The following is a 25,267-nucleotide window of genomic DNA, read 5'->3' as shown; positions in this document are numbered from 1 at the left end:
ATTTTGTTTCCTTTTTTTGGTAATTTTGTTTCTTTTTGGGTCATCTTGTGTCTTTTTTGGGTCATTTTGTGTCTTTTTTGGTCAATTTGTGTCTTTTTTTGGTAATTTTGTGTCTTTTTTTGGTCATTTTGTTTCTTTTTTGGTCAATTTGTGTCTTTTTTGGGTCATTTTGTGGCCAATTTGTGTCTTTTTTGGTCATTTTGTTTCCTTTTTTTGGTCACTTTGTGTCTTTCTTGGGTGGTGAGTATTCGTAAAAACAAAATCAAATTCTTATAATTTGTATTATTATAAAATAAGGCAGAGTGTGACCTGATAATGGTCTGCACTGGTCCCTATAGGGGGAGGTTATCACTCTCTCTACACTGAAAGGGCACTTAGAGTGCACTCTATTATGTTTTCCCTATTTCAGGCACTCTAAGGGCCATTTTGTCACTCGTTCTCCACTCAAAAGGGCACTCTAGGGGCCTCCACCAGTGAAAACAACACATTTCGACATCTCGTTTTTAGACTTCTTCCACCAAAAGCCTTCTCATATTTGTTCTTGTTGACCAAATTGACAAACACAAAAACTAAAGGCATTTCCTATGTATTTTTTTTATTTTGTTTTAGTTAGTTTTGTAAGTACACATAACAATAATATATCTTTTATTGAACTGTAATGAGCTTGGTTTGCATAATTGTAAGTTGTGTATGCAGTGGTGGATAAATTATTCAGATCATTTACTTAAGTAAAAGTACTAATACCACATTGTGACAAAAGTCCTACATTCAAAACTTACTGAAGTAAAAGTATAAAAGTATCAGCATCAAAATGTACTTAAAGTATTAAAAGTAAAAGTACTCTTTATGCAGAATGGACTCACTCAGATTGTTAAATATATTCTAAATATATTATTAGAGTATTATTATTGAACTGCATTTATTATTATTGAACTGCATTTATATAAGCAGTGGTTGAATCTTCTCAAGGTAGTGCTAATTTAAAACACTTAATATACTGTTATGAGGTTTAATTGAAATTTATTTTTTTATGTTATCTTGACCTGAAAAGTAACTAAATCTGTCAGCTAAATGCAGTGGGGTAAAAAGTACATTTGCCTCAAACTGTAGTGGGAGTAGAAGTATAAAGTTACATAAAATGAAAATACTCAAGTAAAGTACAAGTACCTCAAAATTGTACAGTACTTGAGTAAATGTACTAAGTTACTTTCCACCACTGGTTGTAAGTGACTGGGCTTTTAATGCAGTGACATTTATGGATATGCCATTTGGCCAATTGTTTTATAAGAATGATGATAGTATTGTTTTTCCTTTGCAAAAGCAAAGTCAGTTAAACCAAACAGTATATGTTCGAAGCACAGTGACAAATGAGGTTGAACTATTTGACATCGACACATCGAGTCTGGCAGCCAGAAGAAACCATAGACTGTATATAAATGCTATATAATGTGCTGGACACTGCTGAACTATCTGTCATCGACACATCGAGTCTGGCAGCCAGAAGAAACAAGGAAGTGTAAACAGCAGCAACCAGTCAAAGTACAAGCTAGCTGTAAGTCCATCAGTGGGTCAGTTTAAGCTGCAGCACGGTGTGTTTACCTAACAATACAGCAAAATGCCTGCGATACAGACACCAAGGTAAGACAATAAACACTGTATGGTGTTATTGGGACAATTCAAGTTACATTTATTAATTGAGGTCACTCTCGTTGCTCCTCCAGTTAGCTACGACATGTCAAACAAACAGCTAGTTACAACATTTGTTCTGGGCTCTAGCGTGTGTTGTTACAACATAATTAGCACATAAGCTAATTCTGTGCTTCCAGCTGTCGTTAAACTGTGACAGTACATTGTTGTAAACGTACCGCTATCCTCTTCAAGAGCTGTTAAACTGGTAATACCGGCACAGTCGGCGTTGTGCTAGTTTTTAGTCGAGTACCAGCTTCTCCTCAGCTAGCTGACAGGTGCATAAAGATGGTGTCATCTTGGATTTAGCTGGAAGTTGGATTTTTTGTTTTGTTTGTTTGTTTTCTTTTTCAATGCTTTATTGAAAATTGCAATAATAAACATTTCTGGTACGTTTTTCACAGTACATACCTTGCATAAGTGTAGAAAAAATGCTAGGTGAACATCAATCAACAGTAAAACTTATAATAATAACATCAATATTGTACATTCAGAGCAGTTGAAATAAAATAAAAAATAAATAGACAAAAATAAAATACATATTAAACAGTCTAAATGTTGTTTTCAAAAAGGGGGATTCGAATTAGTTTTAACTGTTCATTTCAGTGGGAAAAAAATTCAAAATAGATATTTTTTTGTGCCCTTGTTATTGTTAGATTTTTTTAATAGAGCTTTTAAGTGCAATTTGAATTCATTCATGAAGACAGTAAATTTGGGGGATGATTTCATAACTCCATTCTGGTGGATGAAAAATTTTGCTAAACAAAGGATAACGTTGCAACATAGTTCAGAAGTTGGAGTTTAGATGTTGATAATTGCAAGTAGCCAGTGAAGGCCACAGTATTGATGCACCTTAATCCTTTTGTAGTGGTAGAAAGTACTGAAGTACATTTACTCAAGTACTGTACTTAAGTATAATTTTGAGGTTCTTGCACTTCACTTGAGTATTTCCATTTATGTAACTTTGTAACTTTTATTTTATTTTTGCGTAATTTCACAGTGTGTTATTAGTACTTTTACTTAAGTAAGGGATCTGAATACTTTTTCCACTAACTGTGAATCAGGCTGTGGAGGTATAAAATGTGGAGGCCACAGTCTTAATGCACTTTAATCCATTTGTAAAAGTGATAGCTAAATGGTCTTTGTGTTGTGTGTCACCTAAGAGCAAGTTTACTAGTGGGTGGGTGGTATTCACATATTTTAATATGAAACTGACAAAGGTGAACACACACAGAGATCCACACTAAACATTACATGTTCCCACAAATATTCAAGAATATGCAAATAAATATCAAACAGTTTAAACAGTGATATGTTTGTGTTTGGCAACCAAGTGTATGTTTGTGTTTCTTTATGTTTACATCACTTTCTTCAATTGCTAACCAATACTGTCATTGTCATGCCTTTGCCTTCACTATAACAAGGATTCAAGCCATTAAGACCAGTGCAAGTGACGGACTGGAGGGATTCAAGGCACATGCTGTGTTCCAGGAAATCAACAAAAAGCTCCAGGAGGTGATTACAAAGCTTACAATAAGAGCATTTTTTGTTATAGCACACCTTTGTGACTTTATATATATCATTTTTCCCAACTTTGTTTATTGCTATCCTCAACAAAAACAGACACAACATGTAAGACCATACAGATAACAAAACTGAAAAGAGTAAAAGTGAAATGATTTGGGGGGACAATATAATGCATACATTGAAAGGTAATAAGAGCAATATATACTTAAAAACAAAAAAGCAAAACAAATAAGAAATTAGAATAAAAATTCAGAAAATAAATAGAATAAAAACAGCACACGTGCAACACCAGGCAGTGGTAAAAAAAATAGGATAAAAATAAAAATATACATATATTAAACAGTCCGGAATATCAACGAAACTTCTCAACTAACTGAAAAAAAAAAACAAAGTTTTCCCAAATTTGTTTGAAAACCTGAGTTTTTTTTTCCAGTTTGAGGAAATAAAAAACATCTCTGATCCATTAAAAAAAGGAAGGAGGAGAGGGAAATTTCCATTTAAGCAGAATGAGTGAATCTTCTTGCAAAAAGAGTATTAAATGCCACAATATCTTTCATATGGGAGGACAGAGGGTGACTTTATATTAATATTACTTTTTCTAAGTATGTATTCTCTGAGACTTTTATCTAAAAAGACGCGTGACTCTCAGTAGGTAAAGTGCAATATAAAATAAAATGATTGTTAACTGCAGAAGTAAGCTTAAATACACCAGTAAACCATTTAACAAGAAAAAAAAGGAAGAAACCTGAAGAAAAAGCCACAAAGTAGTGATCCTTCTCTCATGTCTGTGCCATACAGCTATATGACCCTTAGCCTTATGGTGGCACATTTGGATCGGTTCCCACACTGCCATTTCATAGCACAAAAATAATTTCAAGCTTATGTTGATTCAATCAGACAAATGGTTTCCTCCAAAAGTCAGCGTTTTTTTAGCAGTTACCTTTGTATGACCTCAATCACAGCAGATTCATCTTGATCCCGCCGGCACTGCTGTCTATGTAATGAATGGGATTTGTCATGAATGAGAAAATGGCAACATGGGAGCAGTCTGGATGCTCAGAGATAAGGTTTAGTGTAATATCTCTGACAACTGATCAGAAAAAAGGTTTTAGAAATGTAGATGCCTTTGATGCTTGTTGTTCCATTTTTGTATTTCCATATTTTTTTCATGTTTTTTGTCTCGTATAGAGTTATCTTCATAGACATATGTACACTATAGGCCAAAAGTTTGGAAGCAAGATCAAATTTGTAAAAAAAAAAAAAAAAAATCATAGTTTCATTGCTATAATTTGCAACAAAATAAACATGATTATTATACAGAACAGGCCAAAAGTTTGGACACACCTTCTCATTCAATGCATTTCCTTTATTTTCATGACTATTTACATTGTAGATTCATCAAAACTATTAATGAACACATGTGGAATTATGTGCTTAACAAAAAGTGTGAAATAACTGAAAACATGTCTTATATTCTAGTAAGCAAAGGGTGGTTACTTTGAGGAATCTAAAATACAAGACATGTTTTCAGTTATTTCACAATTTTTTGTTATGTACATAATTCCATATGTGTTCATTCATAGTTTTGATGCCTTCAGTGAGAATCTACAATGTAAATGGTCATGAAAATAAAGAAAACACATTGAATGAGAAGGTGTGTGTCCAAACTTTTTGCCTGTACTGTATAAGGGTCAGTGACAAAAAAGGATTGGCAAGATTGTCAAATGGTGTAACCACAAAAAATGATAAATATTAAATACTTCATCCACCTACATTGTATTTAAGTGGACTTAGACATATAATTTCTTAATTTTAAAAAACATCAAATGAATTCTTTTTTTTTTAAGTATTTCTACATTTACACATTTCGTCAATATTTAGCAGAACATATTCTAAAAACAACCATTTAAAAAAAAAAGGTTTTGACAAATTATGTAAAAATTTGTTATATACCACAGTGTTGCAATGTAAATGTAGATTTTATTTTTTTCTCATTTTAGTTCACATTTATTTTCCTGTATATAATCAGATTTTTATGGGAAAAAAATTACTGGTTACACCAACTGACACTGCGTTAGATCACGTCATTGACCCATAAAGAGTCACTTATTAGAACACATTTTTACTATAATTATCAGGTCTTTGGGTTTTTACTGCTTAGACTTTGTGTATCCTTCTTTCCTTAATGTATAAATATGAACTCTTGTTACTTTTGTCAGAGACATGAACACAGTTGAGATTTATTGGGATTTTTGTATCCAAACTCTCAAAAGCCAAGGAGCTAAAGTGAATAATGCAAACTGTGATTTGTAATCAATACAGCATAGCATCACAATTTTTTGCATGGCAATATTATATCGATTCATGGCTGCATAGTATCGATACTTAGCATTCTGGTGGGCCGACAATATTTTTTGTTTTGTTGTTTTGTTTTTTGTTTTTTACGGAGGCCGTAGCGGGCTCACTTTTAAAAATATACTGGGGATACTGGTAGCATATGTGTGAATGAATCCAATGGTGGAAGATGGCACCAGTGTGCCCTGGTAGCCTCGGCCACCAGTATGAATGTGTGTGTGAACGGGTGAATGAGCGTAGTGTGTAGTGTAAAGCGCTTTGGATAAAAGTGCTATATAAGTGCACCCCTCAGCATATGAAACTAGAAGATCTAAGGCAGGGGTGTCAAACTCAAATACACAATGGGCCAAAATTTAAAACTTGAATAAAATCGCGGGCCAACATTGAACAAATAAACCTTTTAACATATACCAAACATGTTTTGCTTTCACATTAAATATGGAACCAGCAACGCTTATAAACATACAATATATAACTAAATAGTGCAGACATGCAAAATCAAATTTCAAATAAAAAACACATCAATGTCAATAATGTATTAAATAAAAATTAAATAAAAATCGTATGCCTCTTTTCTATTTGCATCCTTCGGATTTAAATATAAAAATAAACTTTTTCAACGGGTTAATAAATTCTGCCTTTCTTTTCACCATTTTTGGGAAGGGGTAGCTCGGAGACAGCTCTAGCTTGAGGTTGCTATGACGACTGTCACATCACAGAGGAGCGCGTTTCTGGGTCCTGTCCTGATTGACGCGCCAAAACAACAGCAGGGCATTGTGGGATTTGTAGTATTAACGGTAAATGCGCCGTATAATACCGGCGGGTCAGCTTTTATAGTACAATAATAATATAATAATTTGGTATTGCCTCGCGGGCCAAATAAAATTACACTGCGGGCCAAATTTGGGCCAGTGTTTGACATCCCTGATCTAAGGAATCCATACACTGCAGAAAAGGTGTGTCTAAAAACAAGATAAAAACACTAAATCTGAGGGATATTATTTTGCTGCATGGACAGATAATTTCACTTGAGAAAATTAAATTAAGATTATTAAATCTAGAAACAAGCAGTGTGTTAGTGAAGCCTGAGAAAGAACATTAGCTGAAGGCATGTTCCCCTGCTTTCTGTTTTTGTTTCCATTTAAACAGCTCCCAACAAAACAAATCTCAACAAATCCTTGAGGTGTAACAGATGTTTTGATAATAAATAATTTATTTCCTCATGAAACACTGCAGAGTTGTTTTGTTTGCTATTTTACAATGTCAAGTCTACATCATTTACATCTATGTTTTCCTGCAAGCACTCTGTTCCCCCCTGAGTAAATCTCCACAGAGAACCTTTAAAACATTTGAGGTTTACGCTTGTAAACAACTCTTATTTGCACACATTCTTTGTACTTGAGAAGTTAAACGTCAGCTTTGCTTTCACAGGACACCTTGTTACTTTGTGATATGTTTTGTACTAAACACGAACAAGATCTATAAAAGAACATCTTGGTGTGAAACAGATTAACCACAAAGAGCAAATGGTGAAGATGAAAGAAAGTTCCTTTTAATGATTTAATTCCATTGTACCTCCTTTTTAACTTTACCAAAACATGTTCTGTAAGATCAGTGGTGTGCAATTTCATCACAAAGTGAGAGAAATATTCATTAACAGGCTACGTTTACACGAGGACGGTCTGAACAGAAGACGCAAAAGTGGCGTCGCGTCTTCACTTTTTATTCCTCCTTTAGACGAGCATTTTCAGGAGGAAATCTACGTGCACACGGTGACGCAAAAGTGTGTGAAATTCGATTGTATGCAGCCAGGCGGCATCACTTAAAGCGATAAGAGCATCTTTGGGCATGCAGAAGTTTTCATGCCACACATTTTCATCAGCTACTCCTTCCACAAAGTTATCCACCATCCACTAGATCTACCAGGTCTCGTTCACAGCCGTCTGGCTCGCCTCCGACCAATTGCTGCATCCAAAATGTGATGGAGGTAATTCCAGATCCTTCTCTGTTCACTGATACTATCTGTACATATCCTGTACATTTGGTGGAAAGACTCCTGTAAGTTTATTAGAGCTGCCAGAGCAGCATGAAGGTCCGACGCATGGAAATAATCCCACATTTGTTTATTTTCCTGTACTGGAGCATGTATGTGACGTAAACACATACGTGACGTGAGCAGATCTGAGCAGATTTTTGCGTCTTGGCAGTGTAGACGGACACGCTACGGCGGAGCGGATTCAACTTTTCCACTTTGGAAGGTGGTTTCAGATTTTTGCGTCTTTAAGCCCCCAAAATGCCGTCACCGTCTAAATGAAAGGCACTTCCGATAAAATATTTTGTCGTTTTTACCCGCGAGCATCCTCGTGTAAACGGGGCCTTATTTTAGAAAATCTTCTCATTTTCCCATTAATGTGGATTTACCTCCATCTACCATTGACACTCCCCTGTCCATTTACCTACCGGTATTCACTGTCTGATTAATTCCTGTAGTGCTACGTACTTTATATAGAAAGTGTCCTTGAATATTACTCTTTATGAAAGGATGTTTTTTTTCTGAGTAGCACAACATATCCTGCAAAGAATAATATCTCCAGAGCTAAGTGCATGAGCTTCTAAGGGAGCATTCACATCTGAGCTCTTTGTTTAGGGTTGGAGTGTGTTTTGTTAGAAAGTCTGTTTGGTTTTGGCTGGTGTGAATGCTGTTGAGAAATGCATTGAGGAAACCTTTAAAATGAACCCTCTGGAGTCCATGAAAGCACCTGCATATTACTTCTTCATGACGTGAAGACATAAAAATGAAGCAAAATTGAGTCTTGCCTAGGGTTGTCACGATACTAAAATTTTCAACTCGATAACGATACTCAGGAAGATATTCGATACTCGATACCATTTTCGATACCACAAGGATAAAAACAAAGACCCAAAATTTAACAGAAATATTTTCATTAACAAGAAAAATGCAACATGTAAAAATGAACAGAACCATAGGTTAAATATTTATAATAAAAAACAGTTGTGCAAAAAGAAACTGCAACTATGATAACAAGCTTCAGGTCTGAGGTAGTGTAAAAAATAAATAAATACAATAAACAATAACAATTAACAATATAACAATAACAATATTTTGAGGTTGTATGCTGTGCACAATATTAGGCAAGATTGATAAAAAAAATAACAATAACTTAACTTAAGTGTTCATTCCTTGGCTAGGTATCGATACTTTTGAAAATGAGTATTGTATCCGGATACAACGTTTTTTTTTTGACAACCATAGTCTTGCCATCAGCTTCCCTCTAAAGTTCTGGCTTGAAACTCCATACCAGATTTCTTTGATGATATTTGGCCAAGTAAAACTGGAGATATTGTCAGATATATTTAGTATAAAATATAGAACTAGATAGTATCCTCATTCTACCTTTTATATGTTATATATGCAGCCTGTATTCATATTTGCAATATTTAAGTCAAGTCCACCAGACCTACAGGTGCACCTCAATAATTTAGAATATCATAGAAAAGTTTATTTTTGTCAGTAATTCAATTCAAAATGTGGAAATAACACATTATATAGATCCATTACACACAGAATGAAACATTTCATGTCTTCATTTATTTATTTATTTCTAATTATAATGATTATGGCTTGCATTTAATGAAGACCAAAAATTCAGTGTCTTAAAAAATATTTAATATTACAACAGACAAATTTTTTTTTTTGGTTTCATATTTTTATTGATGTGTATATATATACCTATATCAGGGTACATTAGTGTCGAAGTTAAACATGTTGTACACACCCTTAGATTTGGATTTGTAAAATTTTCAGAATAAACAACGGTCACATAAATTGAAACCAAATAAACTATACAATATTTAGATATTTAGACATAGTCTGTATAAAATTATTAAGCTGACCACATAAACATAACAGATGGAATACATAAATAATAGTAAAAGAGTGAGCGGTAGCGGGGCTAGTTGGTAGATTAGGCTTTGGCCAAATCCTGTCAGAAGCAAGGCTAAAACATCCTTTTTGGTGGTGAAACAGGAGATTAAAGTCAAACGTTGTTCTTCTTTTAAAATAAACTTTCGCTCTAAACTATTTAAAACTCCGTCTACAGCTAAAGAGAGTTTCGCGTCTGCTGCAGCCATGTTGGATCTGTAAGAAAACTACAAAACTAGTACGCATCATCGTCTTGCCGTCCCTCCCCGTTCTGTGATTGGATCCCTAAAACAGGGCTAAGAAACGGCCCTGGTTGCCAGACTGGATGGAGGTCCGAAATGAAATCGAGCGTGCAAGGCAGTATGGGTATACCCAGGCTACAAAATGACACAAAAAAGAAACAAAATGACCGAAAAAGGACACAGAATTACCAAAAAAGACAAACAATTATTAAAAAAAGACACAAAATTACCAAAAAAAGTAATTAAAGGGACCTTCCACACACAAAACGGTAAAGTGGCATTCATATAAAACTCACATTAAACTTTCATATCAAGGTGGGGGCCACAAAATATTGTCACAAGGGCCGCAATTGGCCCACGGGCCGCGAGTTTGAGACCCATGCTGTAGGGTTTACTGTGCATTAAATCTATGTGTACTTCCAACAGGAAGGGGAGCAGTTTGTGAAGAAGATCGGCGGCGTGTTTGCCTTCAAAGTAAAGGACGGCCCAAATGGACAGGAGGCAACTTGGTTGGTTGACGTGAAGAACGGCAAAGGCAGCGTTCACAATGACACAGGTAAGAAGAACAGGTATGGGCTGAAATATGTGCCACCAGAAACTGAATTTGAATTATTTATGTTTGAATTTGAATTGCTTAACTTGAATAATTGCATTAAAAAACTTAATTTGAATCACAGAACTTGAATTTGTATTGTTCAATTTGAATCATTGCATTGAAAAACTGAATCTGAATTGTAATTTGAAATTAAATGTATTAGTTTGGAACCGAACATTCAGTTCTCACAATTCAAATTCAGTTCGCAAAATTCAATTTCAGTTTTCTGCAAAGAAGATCCGGGTAGTTGAGGCAGAGCAATCAAGCGCAGATACACAGAGCGCCTCTTCGGCCAATCAGCACCTACGTTTTTTTTTGTAACGTTTGTTGCTACCTGGTTGTCACTCGCCACGAAACGGAGGAAGAAGTTAGACTGGCTTGACCATGGATAAGGCTGGAACGGAATGGAGGTTCTGATTGGCCGAAGAGGCGCCATGGCAACTGGGTGGCAACAAACGTTACAAAAAAAAAAACGGAGGTGCTGATTGGCCGAAGAAGCATCTCTGTGTATTTTCGTTGCAGAAAACTGAAATTGAATTTTGCAAACTGAATTTGAATTGTGAGAACTGAATGTTCGGTTCCAAACTAATAAATTAAATTTCAAATTACAATTCAGATTCAGTTTTTCAATGCAATGGTTCAAATTGAACAATACAAATTAAAATTATGTGATTCAAATTCAGTTTTGTAATGCAATTATTCAAGTTAAGCAATTCAAATTCAAATATAAATAATTCAAATGCAGTTTCTGGTGGCACATATTTTAGCCCATAATAGGGGCAAACTGTTTCAAGAGAACGGTTTCAGGGCTTACTGGGAACATTTAGTGTCATGTAGTCATGTTAATATTCAACTATGGGTTGAAATGCAGTTTAAAGTTCAGGCTGTTGAACTAATATACCTCCTGAATTTCTGCCCTGCAGCTAAGAAAGCAGATTGCACCATCTCCATGTCAGATACAGACCTGCTGGCCTTGATGACAGGAAAGATGAACCCACAGACTGTGAGTATTCATTCTCTGTGTACTTCGAGTGGACTTGGACTTGGACTTGTGTCTGCTTGTAATATTTGTTATGATTTTGATTCAGAGAAGGCACAAGAATGCCATTTACCTTTTTGTCTTCTCAAATCAGAAGAGTTTAAAAGCATTTAGGTTGCGTTAGGGCTGGGCGGTATGGCAAAAAACCCCAATCACGTTATATTTTTTCATATTGTCCGATCTTGATTATTATCACATTTTTTTAAATATTGTTTTTAAAGTGTCAGTTTGAAGCATCTGTACTGAAAACGAAAGAACCTAGAGATTTGTTCAATATTTTATTAAAAGGAAATTAAAAAAGATAGAAAAATATAAAAACATTTTTTACTCAACAGAACAACAAATGTAGAAAAATATAGAATAACACAGTGAACTACTTTACATTGCAGTGTTTTTGCAGGTATGCAACACCCAAAATTAACAAATTGTGAGCCTCATTTCTCCTCTTGGAGTGTCGCTCGTACGGTGCAGTGGCTGCAAAAGATGACGTGATTGATTGCTGCTTTGGTCTGGTGGCTGCACCGCTAGTTGTGGCTGAACTACTAATGCTAAGTGTGCTGGCAGCAGTGGCAGGCTGTGCAGATTCGGTCTTTCGGTTTACTTCTCCGGCAACTTACAAACAGTAGTGGAGCAGGAAAAGGTCGACTCTGATTGGCTGTTATCACGCACATTTCTGGCATGTTTTTTTTTTTTTTTTTTTACTTTATTGCAGGTTACGAAATTACAAATATTAGCAGCTTCATCACATATTCAATTCTTCCTGCCACATTTGTGCATTTTTTACAAGAGGCAGTGCCAAAAGAATAAATAAATAAATAAATAAGTAAATAAATATTCATGTTGAATTGTTTGCTTATTCAATTCATTATTTCACCGAGGAAAAGGAAAATAAGAAAAAAAGAGAAAGAAAAAGAAAAACATTTCTGGCATGTTTGATCGAGTAAATGTGCTCACAGCTGATCACCGTAATCGACCTGAAATGTATCGCGATCACTAATCAGGATCATATAATCTCCCAGGCCTAGGCTGCGTTCACACTGCTGATTTTAATGCTCAATTTGGACTACTAGTGCAGTGCCAGTAGGAAGAATGTATTCGCACACTACAACGTCTGCAACTCCATAAAACACTTACTTTTCATAAGGTACGCACACCATCTAGCACAGGGGTAGGCAACCTGTGGCTCCAGAGCCTGATGTGGCTCTTTAGGCCATTTGCAGTGGCTCCCTGTGGCTGTGATAAAAAATTATACGAAATGAAACAGTTATTTCTTTACATTTTAATGTTTCATTTTTCAATAGTGTAGGCCACAGCAATTTGTATTCTTCAATTGAAAAAAACATGTAGCTTATTTCCGGCATTACATATATATTTTTTTAACATTTTAGTCAACTAAAAAGTGCATCATAGCTTATGAAAGTTATTAAACTGGAAATTTTGCCAACTTTAATTCTAGTTTTTGAGTTTCTCTCTCTAGGCTAGCTTTTGACAGTAAAAAATAAAAATTGATAGGATAAAAAGTGAAGATATTGTTGCAAATATTAAAGGAACACTCCACCGTTTTTTCATATTAAAACATGTTATTCGGTCAAGTAAGACGAGTTGATACAGACCTCTTGCGTCTCAATGCGTGCACTCAATCGCCCTGGCGCGCGGCGCCACTTGGCTAGCACTTAGCTTAGCCCAGTTCATTCATAAGGATCAAAACAGATGGACAGTTAGAAGCGACCAAACTCCTCCACGTTTTCCCTATTTAAATACAGCTACACGAGTAGTTAAACGACCAAGTATGGCGAAACAAAATAAAACGTGGCGCTTTTCGAAGCGGATAAAAAGGATAACTATAATGTATGGCGGAATAGCACTTGGGAGCACTTCGACTCGGCGCAGTAATATCATCACTCCTGAGGGGAGAAGATTTTTCAGGAGTGATGATATTACTGCGCCGAGTCGAAGTGCTCCCAAGTGCTATTCCGCCATACATTATAGTTTCAATTTCAATTTTTCAGATCTCTTCACATAAGTTCTGTTGGACTCAGCTTCAGATGTATCACCATATAATTAAATAAAATTGTGAAGGTGTATAAGGGCTCAGACCATTATGATATGATTATATTTCCATACTCAATAATGTCTCATAAGTTGCTGCAGCAATTTGAGTGTTAATACCAATTTGTTTTAAAAAACAAAAATGTTAAAAAATCATTTTTGACTGCTCGAGAATTGATAAAAATTGTGAAAAATTGCTCGGAATTTCCATATTAAAACATCCAGACCTCCCGTAACACCATAGAAAAATCCATGCTGTGATTTGGTAGCAAAAACTTTTGACATTTTGGAGATTTCTGCAAGAATTGCATTTTCTGCGATTACATTGTGAGCACTTCTGTTCTGTTAACTGCTCAGGAACCCCCTTATTGTCAATATATCTTGGCCATCCATCCTGTGAATGCTCTAGGTCTCTAGTTTGTGGTTATAAAGATTCATGAGGTTTAATTGCTCTCACTGCAATTAAATAAATGGCTACTGTGGGGACTAACATCATCACACTTGATTCAAATTAGGCTCATTGAAAGAGGCGGAAATAAAAAAAAAAAAGGTTTCTGCCCAAAACTGCAGGATTTACTGACCTGCTCAAACAATTGCTGCATATGTTTTGCTTCTCTACATGCCCAGTGTGGTACACACAGTGACCCTCTACAGCAGAATGAGTACTTTGCTACATTGAACTGATTAATTGGGTTGTTGTTAGTTTCCAGGCAGCTGTGACTCACTACAGGAGAGGTCTCTCTCTGGCTCTCTCTCTCTCTCTCTCTCTCTCTCTCTCTCTCTCTCTCTCTCTCTCTGTATATATATATATATATATATATATATATATATATATATATATATATATATATATAGAGAGAGAGAGAGAGAGAGAGAGAGAGAGAGACATAGATATCTCTCTCTCTCTCTCTCTCTATCTCTCTCTCTCTCTCTCTCTCTCTCTCTCTCTATATATATATATATATATATATATATATATATATATATATATATATATATATATATATATAACAAGCTTCAGGTCTGATAAGTAAATACAATAAACAATAACAATTAGAACAGTATTTTGAGGTTGTATGTTGTGCACAATATTTTTAGGCAATAATTTTTAGGCAAGATTGATAAGTCGACTTTTCTCTGCTTCATTCTGGGACTTCAAGAAAGAAAATAACACTTTTCAGTTACCAACATTTATGTAAACTTATTAACTCTTAATGCTTATGTATACTGACACTGTGTCAGGTAACGTAATATTGGCATACACTGCAAAAAAAGATAAAGTTGGGTGAACTCAAAATTTCAAGGCAACAAACTTCGATAGAATTTTAAGTTGGACAATTAAACTAAATATTTTAAGTTTTGTTTTTGAGTCTGCTCAACTCTGAATTCAGATTTTTGTCAACTCAACTGTAAGTTGTACAAACTTATAATTTTACATTGTAATAACTTTTAACCCGATTGTAACGCCACTATGAAATGTCAATTTTGAGTTAGCATTGATACGATAATGGCTACTCATGGTGCTGCTAACAAGCAGCGCGGCTAGCATCAGTTAGCCGCTTTCGCTAATGAATTTCACCGCTTTCCTGCATTTCACAACAAAGAAATAAGAGTTAGCAGAACTATTGTCCCTTGTTGTGAACCCCAACTTAAAGATATAAGTAACAACAACTCACAAACTTGTTTTTGAGCAGACAACTGGCTTCCTTTGTTGTGCTAACTTACATTATTGCCCTAAATGTCAATCATTTATATTTCCAAGTTTAACCAACTTAAATCACTGTTTTAGGCCAAAAAATTCAAGTTGGCTTTTTTGCAGTGTACTACGTGCCTGATGTATTTATTTACGTTGTTTCTAATCATTAACGTGACGTCAGCCTTTAATTGCTAGCTGCGGCTAATGGCTAATAATAACACGGCCAACATTAATGCTACGATAACATCAGTAATAGGTCAGTTTGAAAAGAAAGGTCGGGGGGGTATCGATACTTTTGAAAATGAGTATTGTATCCGGACGTTTTAGTGTCAATACTTTTTTGAGTATCGATACTTTTGACAACCCTAGTAGATTCTATATTATTTTGTCAGCAAATCCCATGAAAAGACCCAAACCAACAGTGAACAAATCGACTAACATGTTGATGTATGTCATTCTGCTGTGGTATAGAGGCTGATTGTTGCCCAAGAACTATTAAAAACACATCTGTCTTAAAAACACACTCTGCAGTTTATTTTCACTCAATCCCACATGCACCCTCATGCTGCTGGAAACACTCCCTACAACATTAAATGTGTATTAATCCCCATCTGAAATTAGTCTCCAACAGATGTGCACTTCACTCCTGTTTTAGTGACGTTGCTAGAAACGACAGAGCCTGGCAGTTTTTTTTGGAAATTGAAAGTACTGAGAGACAGACTAATGCATTGTTTTTCATGGGATTTGTTGACAGTAATAAGAATATAATAATGCCCGTCATTTCCTTCAAGATGAGTCTCAAATATACACGGTTAGAGTCGATGTAATTACTTTTTTTTTTTTTAAGATATTTTTTGGGCCATTTTTGGGCCATTATTGATAGGACAGAGTGAAGGGGGAAACAGAGGGGAAGACATGCGGGAAAGGGCTCCGAGTCGGATTTGAACCCGGTCCGCCCGCTTACAAGGACAATGGCCCTCATTTATCAAACGTGCGTACGTCAGAAAGTGAGCGTAAAGTGGGCGTAAGATGATTTCTACGCAAGCCTCGGCATTTATCAATATGGACGTGAGCGGACGGTACGATCAGATCTCACGTCTGCTCTCAGCTCGTGTACGCAAATTTGAGTCAGCGTGAAGTCCACACGTCTGAGTCGGAGAATTGATCTTAGACTATTGTATCGATGCCTGGAGCTGATAAAACTCTGTGGTGTTTTGATTTTTAATAGTGACAAAGCAAAACATGTTTAGACATAATTTATCATTAAAACATAATCCAAAAATAAATACACCCTGCGATCGTGAAATTCTTTAAACAGAATACCAGCCGAGGATATTAAATGTTGTTGTCTTCTGCTGTTTACTGTTATCCAGCTCCGACACCGGAGCGTCAGCGTCTCCTTCACCAGCGGTGCTGCCCGAATAGAAACATTTCCATTCAGCGCCGTCACACGCTCCTCTGACTAGGACATCATTATTAGTAAATGTAAAGAGGTGAATAATATATCTCCATCATAATAATAGCAATATTCGGATATTATATAGATTGTTAGGCTTTATATATCACGATGTAATTACTCAAACCTCGCCGGGAGTTTAATGGTCCGCTACTCTGCTGACGGTTCCACTGATTTCCTTTTTTTTTTTTTTTCACTTTTTATGCTGCCAAACAAAACCAGTTTGTTGTGTTGCAGCTGTTGGACGTCAGCGTTTCACTTTCTGACTGAGAAATTCCTCTTCTTTTAGAATTAAAACTTACTTTAAAACATTGTTTACCTCCTTCAACCAAAAAGCTGAAAACTTTTAAGTCCGTGCTCCAAATGTAAAATATTCAGTGAACTTGTTTGAGTTTATAACTATAAGTAGGCTACTTTTATTTCATAAACCTCCGTCGCTGCGTATTTCTTTAATATGTCTGTATTGCCCCTATTGTTAATTGTAACGGTGCACTTTGCTAATAAAGCTGAGTTTAGAGTGTGAAAAAAATCCTCTTTTTGGCCGTATTGTGCCCTTCGGTGTCGTAAACTCTGAAGGCGAATCTTCTGAATCAGGTATATCAGGGCGTGGTATTTAAATGACGCTTCTTTCGAGCCGCCACATTTATCAACAGCCGATCGTTCTTACGCTGTGATTGGAGAGATACGATCGTTTGATAGATCACACGTGGACCCTGTCGTAAGACCAAATATACACTCGGATCTGCGCTCGTTTCTACGCTCGCTTGATAAATGAGGGCCACTGCCTCTATGGTACGCGCTCTACCAGGTGTGGCACCGGGAACGCCCGATGTAATGACTTTTAAGAGGAGTAATATACTTAATTTTATTTAGTTTTGACATTGGTGGTGGAAAAACAGTCTCCATTTCCCTTTTTTCTGTATATGCACAAACATACATTTTCGGTGAGGAATTAATGAAATCTTGATTTAAAGTACAACAATGAACTTTGCCCCCATAGACAAAAGTGGTGGGGTTTGGTGAAACAAAGAATGTAAATTCATATATTGATTTAAAACTGTGTGTGTGTGTGTGTGTTTGTGTGTTTGTGTGTGTGTGTGTCCAAGATTATTTATTTTCACACCTTATCCCACCTCATGTCATTCAGCCACACACATCCACTGATTTTATGGTCAATAGACGAGCTGCTGCGGCTCTCTGGGCGGCTCCGCTGTCCCCCGGCTCGTAGCCAGATTACCGTGGTTACAGCAGCGAGCGGTAGTGGGGCTAGTTGGTAGATTAGGCTTTTGCCAAATCCTGTCAGAAGCAAGGCTAAAACATCCTTTTTGGTGGTGAAACAGGAGTTTAAAGTCAAACGTTGTTCTTCTTTTAAAATCAACTTGCGCTCTAAACGATCTAGAACACTGTCTACAGCTAGACCCAAAGAGAGCTTCGCGTCTTCTGCAGCCATGTTGGATCCGTAAGAAAACAACAAAACTACAAGCTTCCATCTGTCCAATAGTACGTGTCATCGTCTTGCCGTCCCTCCCCGTTCTGTGATTGGATCCCTAAAACAGGGCTAAGAAGCGGCTATAGACACCAGACTCCCTTCGCAGTTCGAAATGAAATCGAGCGTGCAAGGCAGTCTGGGTATACCCAGGATAAGTTTCCCCCAGAAAAAGACAAGAATTAGCTCGCTAACACACCTCACCTCTCCCTGCTCACCTCACCGATAGTCGACCTTCAGTTAAGAGCCGTGCCAATTACGATTCAACCAGCAAAAACCGCAGCGCCCGGGGTCACAACGGACGCTGGCTCAACTAGTTAATTACTGCTGCACTGGAAAGGATTCCAGGCAGTCCAGGGTCGGACCCTCGGCTCGTACTGGCTGAGTCCTAATTGCTCCCGCTGCTAACTGAAGCTCTTTGTTCCTTCCCCCGGTCTAACTCCAGGGGAAACACTGCATATGCTGTGTATGTACATATTTATTGGCTAATTCTGAGCCCATTGCCCTTTTGTCGAATTTTCAACTCTTCCACCTCAGCCAAATGTAAAAAACTTTATTTGCAATATTTCAAGCCTTTTTTTAATGCTCAAATAAAAAAATGCACATAATGCAAAATCAGTGGTGGAAGAATTAATCAGATCTCTTACTTAAGTAAAAGTACTAATACCACACTGTAAAATGACTCCACAACAATTAAAAGTCCTGCAAACTTACTGAAGTAAAAGTACTGGTTATGCAGAATGACCCCACTCAGATTGTTTTATATATTCCATATTTATTATTAATTTATTTAAGTATTGATGCATTTATATTAGCAGTGTTTTAATTTAGTAAAGAAAGGGCTCATTTTAACTACTTACTATATTGTTATGAGGTTAATGAGTCATAATCATCTTAAATTGATCATGTTTTTTATTTCATTTTATTTTTTACATTTTGTCTTTATTTAGAATCACATTTCAATATCACATTACAACAGTCATCACCGTTTTGATAATAGACACTGTGATCCATATTTTCAGATTTTTATAAACAAACGAACGAACAGAACTTGGGGGTGTTTCCATTTACAGTAAGTAGTAAAAAACAGATTAAAACATTTTTTTTAAAAGAAAGTTACACAATATTAAACAAAAGAAGGGCGTTTCGGGCCGATGTACAATCTCCACTTCTCCCAGATTTCCTCAAATTTGGCTTTTTGAAGCCTCACAGAGAAAGTGATTCTTTCCATTACAAAAATTTCATAGATGATGTCATACCACTCGTTTATAGATGGGCTGTCTGGCTTTAGCCATTTCCTTGTTATGGCTTTTTTAGCAGCTACACTCAGTATGCCAAAAAGGTATGATCATGTTTTTCATGTTAAATCTCGAACTGAAAAGTAACTAAAGCCTTCAGCCAAATGTCGTGTACAATATTTGGCCTTAAAAATGTAGTGGAATAGAAGTATAAGGTTACATAAAATGGATTTACTCAAGTAATGTACAAGTATCACAAGATTGTAATTAAGTACAGCACTTGAGTCAATGTACTTGGTTACATCCCACCACTGTGGATAAAAGCAGTGAATCATGAGGCTCACCGAGGTCATTTGTGCTGGTTGAGTGATGTGATGACACACCTCTTTGCAGCAATAAGTCCACAGCCATTTACTGCGATTATATGAATCAGGAGTCCCCAGAAAAGCCGTCACTGCAGCGTTTACGTCATGAAGGACAGGGACACGCGCGTTTTTTCCACTGCTTTAAGACAGGTTGACCTTTTGCATGATGTTTTTAATACAAAGCAACATTTTACAGTTCTTCCATTTCTGTCATAAACCTACATTAAAAAGCTTTCCCAGAGTTCTTACTCATACTGAGTGGTCCAATTATTACCACTTGCACTCCAGTCAACAAGCCTTCATTTCTCTAACTCTGCATCCTGTGCCTGAGTGCCATGCAGATTCCTGACATTTCATAAGCTGTTGTTGCCGTTGCCCCACTTTCCCTGTGTTGAGTTAATCTCTCACGGTAACTCTTAAAACTAGCAGCATGTATATGGAAGTAAATCTGTTTCATCGGAGTTTGAAATAAAAAAGACATTGAATTTCTAGCACTGAATATTTATGCATTGAGATTATGTATCTGAATGTTTTCAACGTTAAAATTCAACCTAAAAAAATTAAACTGCAAAAAAATTAAACTGCAAAAAATTAAACTGCAAAAAATTAAACCTCAAAAAATTCAACCACAAAAAATTCAACTACAAAAAATTCAACCGCAAAAATGAAACCGCGAAAAATGAAACTGCGAAAATGTAACCTCAAAAAATTAATCTGCAAGAAATTAAACCTCAAAAAAATTAAACCGCAAAAAATGAAACTGCAAAAAATATAACCGCAAAAAATTAAACCGCAAATAATTCAACTGCACAGGTTGAGTTTTTAGAATTTTTAACGTTGAAAAACATTCAGATACATCATTTCAATGCATAAATATTCAGTGCTAGAAATTCAACATCTTTTTTTATTTCAAAATCTGATGACACAGATTTACTTCCATACATGTAGTTCTCTCCAATACGGAGCGAAGCATACATTCAGATTTATGATGACGTTTTTTTTTCTCCCTCTTTTTTGACTCGCAGGCTTTTTTCCAGGGCAAACTGAAGATCACAGGGAACATGGGACTGGCCATGAAGCTTCAGAGCTTGCAGCTGCAGCCGGGAAAAGCCAAGCTGTAGAGGAGACGTCGGCTAGCTGTAACTACACCTCTGAACACTGAATAACCACAGAAAATTTGTCTGGTTTCAGATAAATGTTAACCTCCTCATCAGAGGACTGAACCACTTTCCCTACTGACCGACCGGGAGATAAGTCAGCAGCCCTGCCAATATAACTGGATAATAACATAGATGGACAGATAATTAATTTTCTAATCATGTCCCTCTCGTGATAACACCGTCAGTACACTAAAGTAGAGGCAGGTGCTTCCTACTTATAGATATTAATTCAGTTTATGTCCAGTTTTTCAATAACTCCCCAATGTCTGTTGCCGAGGAAATCTTTCTTTGAGTGTAGTATGAGTGGAAATGTCATAAGTAGAGCAAAATTTATGTATTTTTCCAAAAATCATGGACAAAACAGTTTAAGTGCCTCCTTGCCTCCAACTTGTATTTTGCTCTAACCCCATAGAAATGTTTTTCACTGTGGCCGCCCAAGGTTTTGATGGAGGGGGCTGTAATTTTCTGCTGTATTATCATTACTGCACGTTCTCTCAAAGATTTCTACTTAATAAATTTGCCTTTGCTGCAACGTCCATTATTTGTCCTTTACTTTTGTTCTCCTCAACTCAAATTTTGTCCACTAAAATGCCTGACCTTGATTATTTTGCTGACTTTTATCTTTTCCAAGTGAGAGGAGTTTTCACATTCTTCTCCCGAAAGGAGAGATGTCCGTGCACTTCACTTCAATCTGAGTTTCAAACGTGTGGCAAGCAAGCTGGATTAGATTTGTCACTACTTGGAACACAAAATAAACCTGCATTGTGCTCCAAAATGTAAAGGGAACTTTCTAAACTAAAATGATGACCCACACTTGTGATATTCAGAAATGATAGTCAAAATACAGTGAAAGGGTCAAAGTTATGAGACCAAATCGGTAAACATCTAGACGGCTCGCCCTGTTAGCCACCTGTCAATCAAAGGTAGCCACGCCCCAAAATCACACCATTCTTTCCTCTATTTTCTTCTAAATGGGGCCATTATTAGAACTATTGACATCAAATTGTCTTGAAGATGATTTTTTACTAGCGATTGAGACCATAGTGTCACATCCACTGATTTTATGGGCAATAAACAAGCTGCTGCGGGTCTCTGGGGGCTCCGCTGTCCCCCGGCTCGTAGCGAGATCACCGGCGTTACAATAGCGGGGCTAATAGCTAACAGCCTCGCTAACGCCGTAACGCTACCGCTATTAGCCCCGCTACTGTAACGCCGGTGATCTCGCTACGAACCGGGGGACAGCGGAGCCGCCGAGAGACCTTTCGCCTTTCAACTTTTGCTCTAAACTATTTAAAACACCATCTACAGCTAAAGAGAGTTTCGCGTCTGCTGCAGCCATGTTGGATCCGTAAAAAAACTACAAGCTTCCGTCTGCCGAGTAGTACGCATCATCGTCTTGCCGTCCCTCCCCGCTCTGTGATTGGATCCCTAAAACAGGGCAAAGAAACCTCTCTGGTTTCCAGACCCTTTCGCAGTTCGAAATGAAATCGAGCGCGCAAGGCAGTCTGGGTATACCCAGGCAAGCCCCCTACTGGAATTTTAGGTAGAATGCAGCTTAAGGCACTTCCTGGTTTGCCTCCCTGCCCAGACCTGGAGGTTGCCGCCTGCTCTAAACGTTGCCAGCTGCCACCATAAGGAATTCATTGACACAATGATTAACGCAGCATTGGGAGCAATTTTATGACCAAATATGACCAATCTTGAATTTTATGACCAAATGCTAATGGTGGGTTTATGGATTATTAGGAATATTGTCCCAACATAAGCTCCAGTGTTATTTAGTCTGAAGGGTAGATGTTAAATGCACAGGATCACACTCCTCCTGGCTCCACAAGATACCAAGACAAAAAAAGACAATGTTTGGATCCTGTTTAAGGTTTTTAGTGCAACCTTCCACAATAATGGCCCTCTGTTCAGGCGCAGCAGAACTTGGATGTCACTGTTAACTTGGCCGGGCCTGCGTGTGTTTGCACTTTTCCAACACTGCAGCGACCTTGTTCCAGACTGCCACGCTGTAGTTTTTCCTTTGTAAACGGAGGAGCATGGCTGAAAGACAAATCTGTTAACTAGCTCTGACCCAGATTCCACTGCAGCTTTGGCTTGGCTCTTGCACTTCTACTCTGTAGTTGCAGTGGTGTTATTTCATTGGTCACTAATGACTGCCTTTGTGTATGCATGTATGTATAAGATTTCATACGTTCATAGAAATCACTTTATTTTACATTTCACTTTGAGCAGAAATGTTTGGCTGTTTACATCAAAACTTTGTTAAAAACAAGTACACAAATGTGATGTGAACACTCTAATCTTAATGTGAAATGCCTACAGGCTGAATTAAACAACTTTCATAAGCTGTAAAGAAATTGCTGAAATACAGATGAATTTTCTCTGTACTTAAAGGAGCACTCCATACATATTACACATCACATTCACCTAACTAGTCACTGAGAGCTTGTAAACAACAACAGTTGTGTAATGTGTTGTGTGGCTCTGAAGGGGCTTCGTCATATCTGGAAATATGTCATCAAGGTTATCTTGGCCCGGAGACAAAGATGTTTACCAGGAAGGGAGGGAGTGCTTATGAAAAGATGCAATTACCTTCAGTTGCATTATGGGAAACATGGGAAAGAGGATCTGTTGCATCAACTGCATCAATTTTGGCCCTTTAGATTTCAATTGTTTTTTTCTCCTGGTAGTCTTTCATCTGCTGTGATTCTACATGAAGACCTTGAATCATTTTCTGTGCTTGCCCTGTCACCGTGACCCTGACCTGATTGAAATGTTAACTACTCTCTGTGAGTTATGCAACACAGCAGTAGATGCTTCACTAATGCTCAGAAAAGTGATTATTGGCAGAAAGATGTGCGTGTACTACAAAAACCAAGGGGTTTGTTTGGAACAAGTAGATGATTAGCTGCGTAGTTTGGAGCAGCAATAACCACCAAATAAACATCTCTGTAGATGCAGCAGGGGGAAAAAACAGGATCTTCTGGCCTGAAACATATAGACTGCAAGCTCTGAATGTGACATGTTGTAATAAACGTCACACTTGTGGGATTAGCAGGGTGGGTTTATCAGCGATGAATAAGAGGGCAGCAGCTGAGAAGCTGTATTGGACACTATTTTACATGACAAACACACTCTGGGTGGGACTTGAAGCTGCTTCGTGGTCTGTTTTTACATGAGACAAGAGAGCTGCCCTTTAAAGAGCTGTACTCAGTGGAAAATAGTTTGTCTAAGAAAAAGATGAAACGGATTAGTTTAGACAAATGCAGGCAGACCTTCAGCTGTGTGCAAACAGAGAAGACAATATCCCAGCTGTGAGTGATACAAACTGTAAACAGAATATCATCATGCTGGGACTGTTTGACTGTGTGTCTAAGCTTTAACACAATAGAAGCTGCAGCGTAAGTGTCTTTGCAATAGCTCCCATGATCCCTGTTGTCCTGAAGAATGACATAAACTGAAACTGTTAAAGGAGTCATTGCTTTTAACCCTTTGATGCACAACATATTGACACCCCTTCTAATGCACAACATGGGTCAAAAATGACCCGCATTAATTTTTTCCCATGTTATTTAATGATTGCTGTGTGTTTCTATGCTCTATCTTTTGATATGAACTTATTTTATGATTGAATATTCCAAGTATTCTTTAAATATCTTGTTTTTCATAACAACAGACCATTATTTCCATTTTGCCTCTCTTACTTTATGACTAACTACTTGGCTATGTAGCTTGCTAAGCTAACTACATAGCCAAGAAGTTAGCTAAGTAGTTAGCTTATCACGCTACTTAGCTAAATACCTAGCCAAGAAGTTTGCTAAGTAGTTAGCTTAGCAAGCTACTTAGCCAAGAAGTTAGCTAAGTAGTTAGCTTAGCAAGCTACTTAGCCAAGAAGTTAGCTAAGTAGTTAGCTTAGCAAGCTACTTAGTTAAAAAATGGGTAGGGGTCATTTTTGACCCATGCTGCTCATTAGAAGAGTAGTGACACAAAAAGGGATTTTATTAAAAAAAATAATAAAGGAAAATATAAAATTAAGATGTATGATGATCAAAAACAAACTAATTGGGGAAAACCTGGAATACTGAATGACGAAAATAATTTATTGAAAAGATATAGAACATAAAAACTCTGTCGGGTCACTTTAGACCCATGTTGTGCATCAAAGGGTTAAGAAAGTTGTCTGAACATGTTCCACTGAAACAGTGGAAACTTATTAAAAACACGACGCAGTGACCGGAGCCCCTCAGAGGGGGAAACGGCCTGCCAGAAAACATGATGAGTAATAACCAGAGCACGAATCAGAGTGTGTTTTCTCCCGTCTCAGGAGAGGACTCAAGGCTACAAACCGAGGTCTGTCTCTCTCTCTCTCACTCCCAGCCTGAAAACAGCAGATCAGCAGGCATGTGATCAGCAAGTGAGCCTCC

At 37.1% G+C, this 25,267-nt stretch overlaps 1 protein-coding gene across 1 annotated transcript; it reads left to right on the top strand.

Annotated features, from left to right (window-relative positions):
* The first annotated feature begins 1,483 nt into the window (after positions 1–1,483).
* On the top strand, positions 1,484–21,373 carry scp2b (sterol carrier protein 2b). Its single transcript, XM_059340612.1, has 5 exons — positions 1,484–1,638; positions 3,111–3,201; positions 10,180–10,309; positions 11,272–11,351; positions 20,703–21,373. Exons 1-5 carry the CDS (start codon positions 1,616–1,618, stop codon positions 20,796–20,798), a joined length of 420 nt encoding a protein of 139 aa, XP_059196595.1. The 5' UTR covers positions 1,484–1,615; the 3' UTR covers positions 20,799–21,373.
* The last annotated feature ends 3,894 nt before the right edge of the window (positions 21,374–25,267 follow it).

This window comes from Centropristis striata, chromosome 9, assembly GCF_030273125.1.
Source record: "Centropristis striata isolate RG_2023a ecotype Rhode Island chromosome 9, C.striata_1.0, whole genome shotgun sequence".
Taxonomy (NCBI): Eukaryota; Metazoa; Chordata; class Actinopteri; order Perciformes; family Serranidae; genus Centropristis; species Centropristis striata.
The sequence above is the reverse complement of the archived record's forward strand: the minus strand, read 5'-3'. Positions and strand labels throughout refer to the sequence as shown.

Excerpts from the sequence above, each read along its gene's own strand:
- scp2b (XM_059340612.1), top strand. The coding sequence starts at position 1,616 with ATGCCTGCGATACAGACACCAAG. Across the intron at positions 10,310-11,271 it reads CAGCGTTCACAATGACACAG|CTAAGAAAGCAGATTGCACC; the intron begins GTAAGAAGAACA and ends TCTGCCCTGCAG. Across the intron at positions 11,352-20,702 it reads GAAAGATGAACCCACAGACT|GCTTTTTTCCAGGGCAAACT; the intron begins GTGAGTATTCAT and ends TTTGACTCGCAG.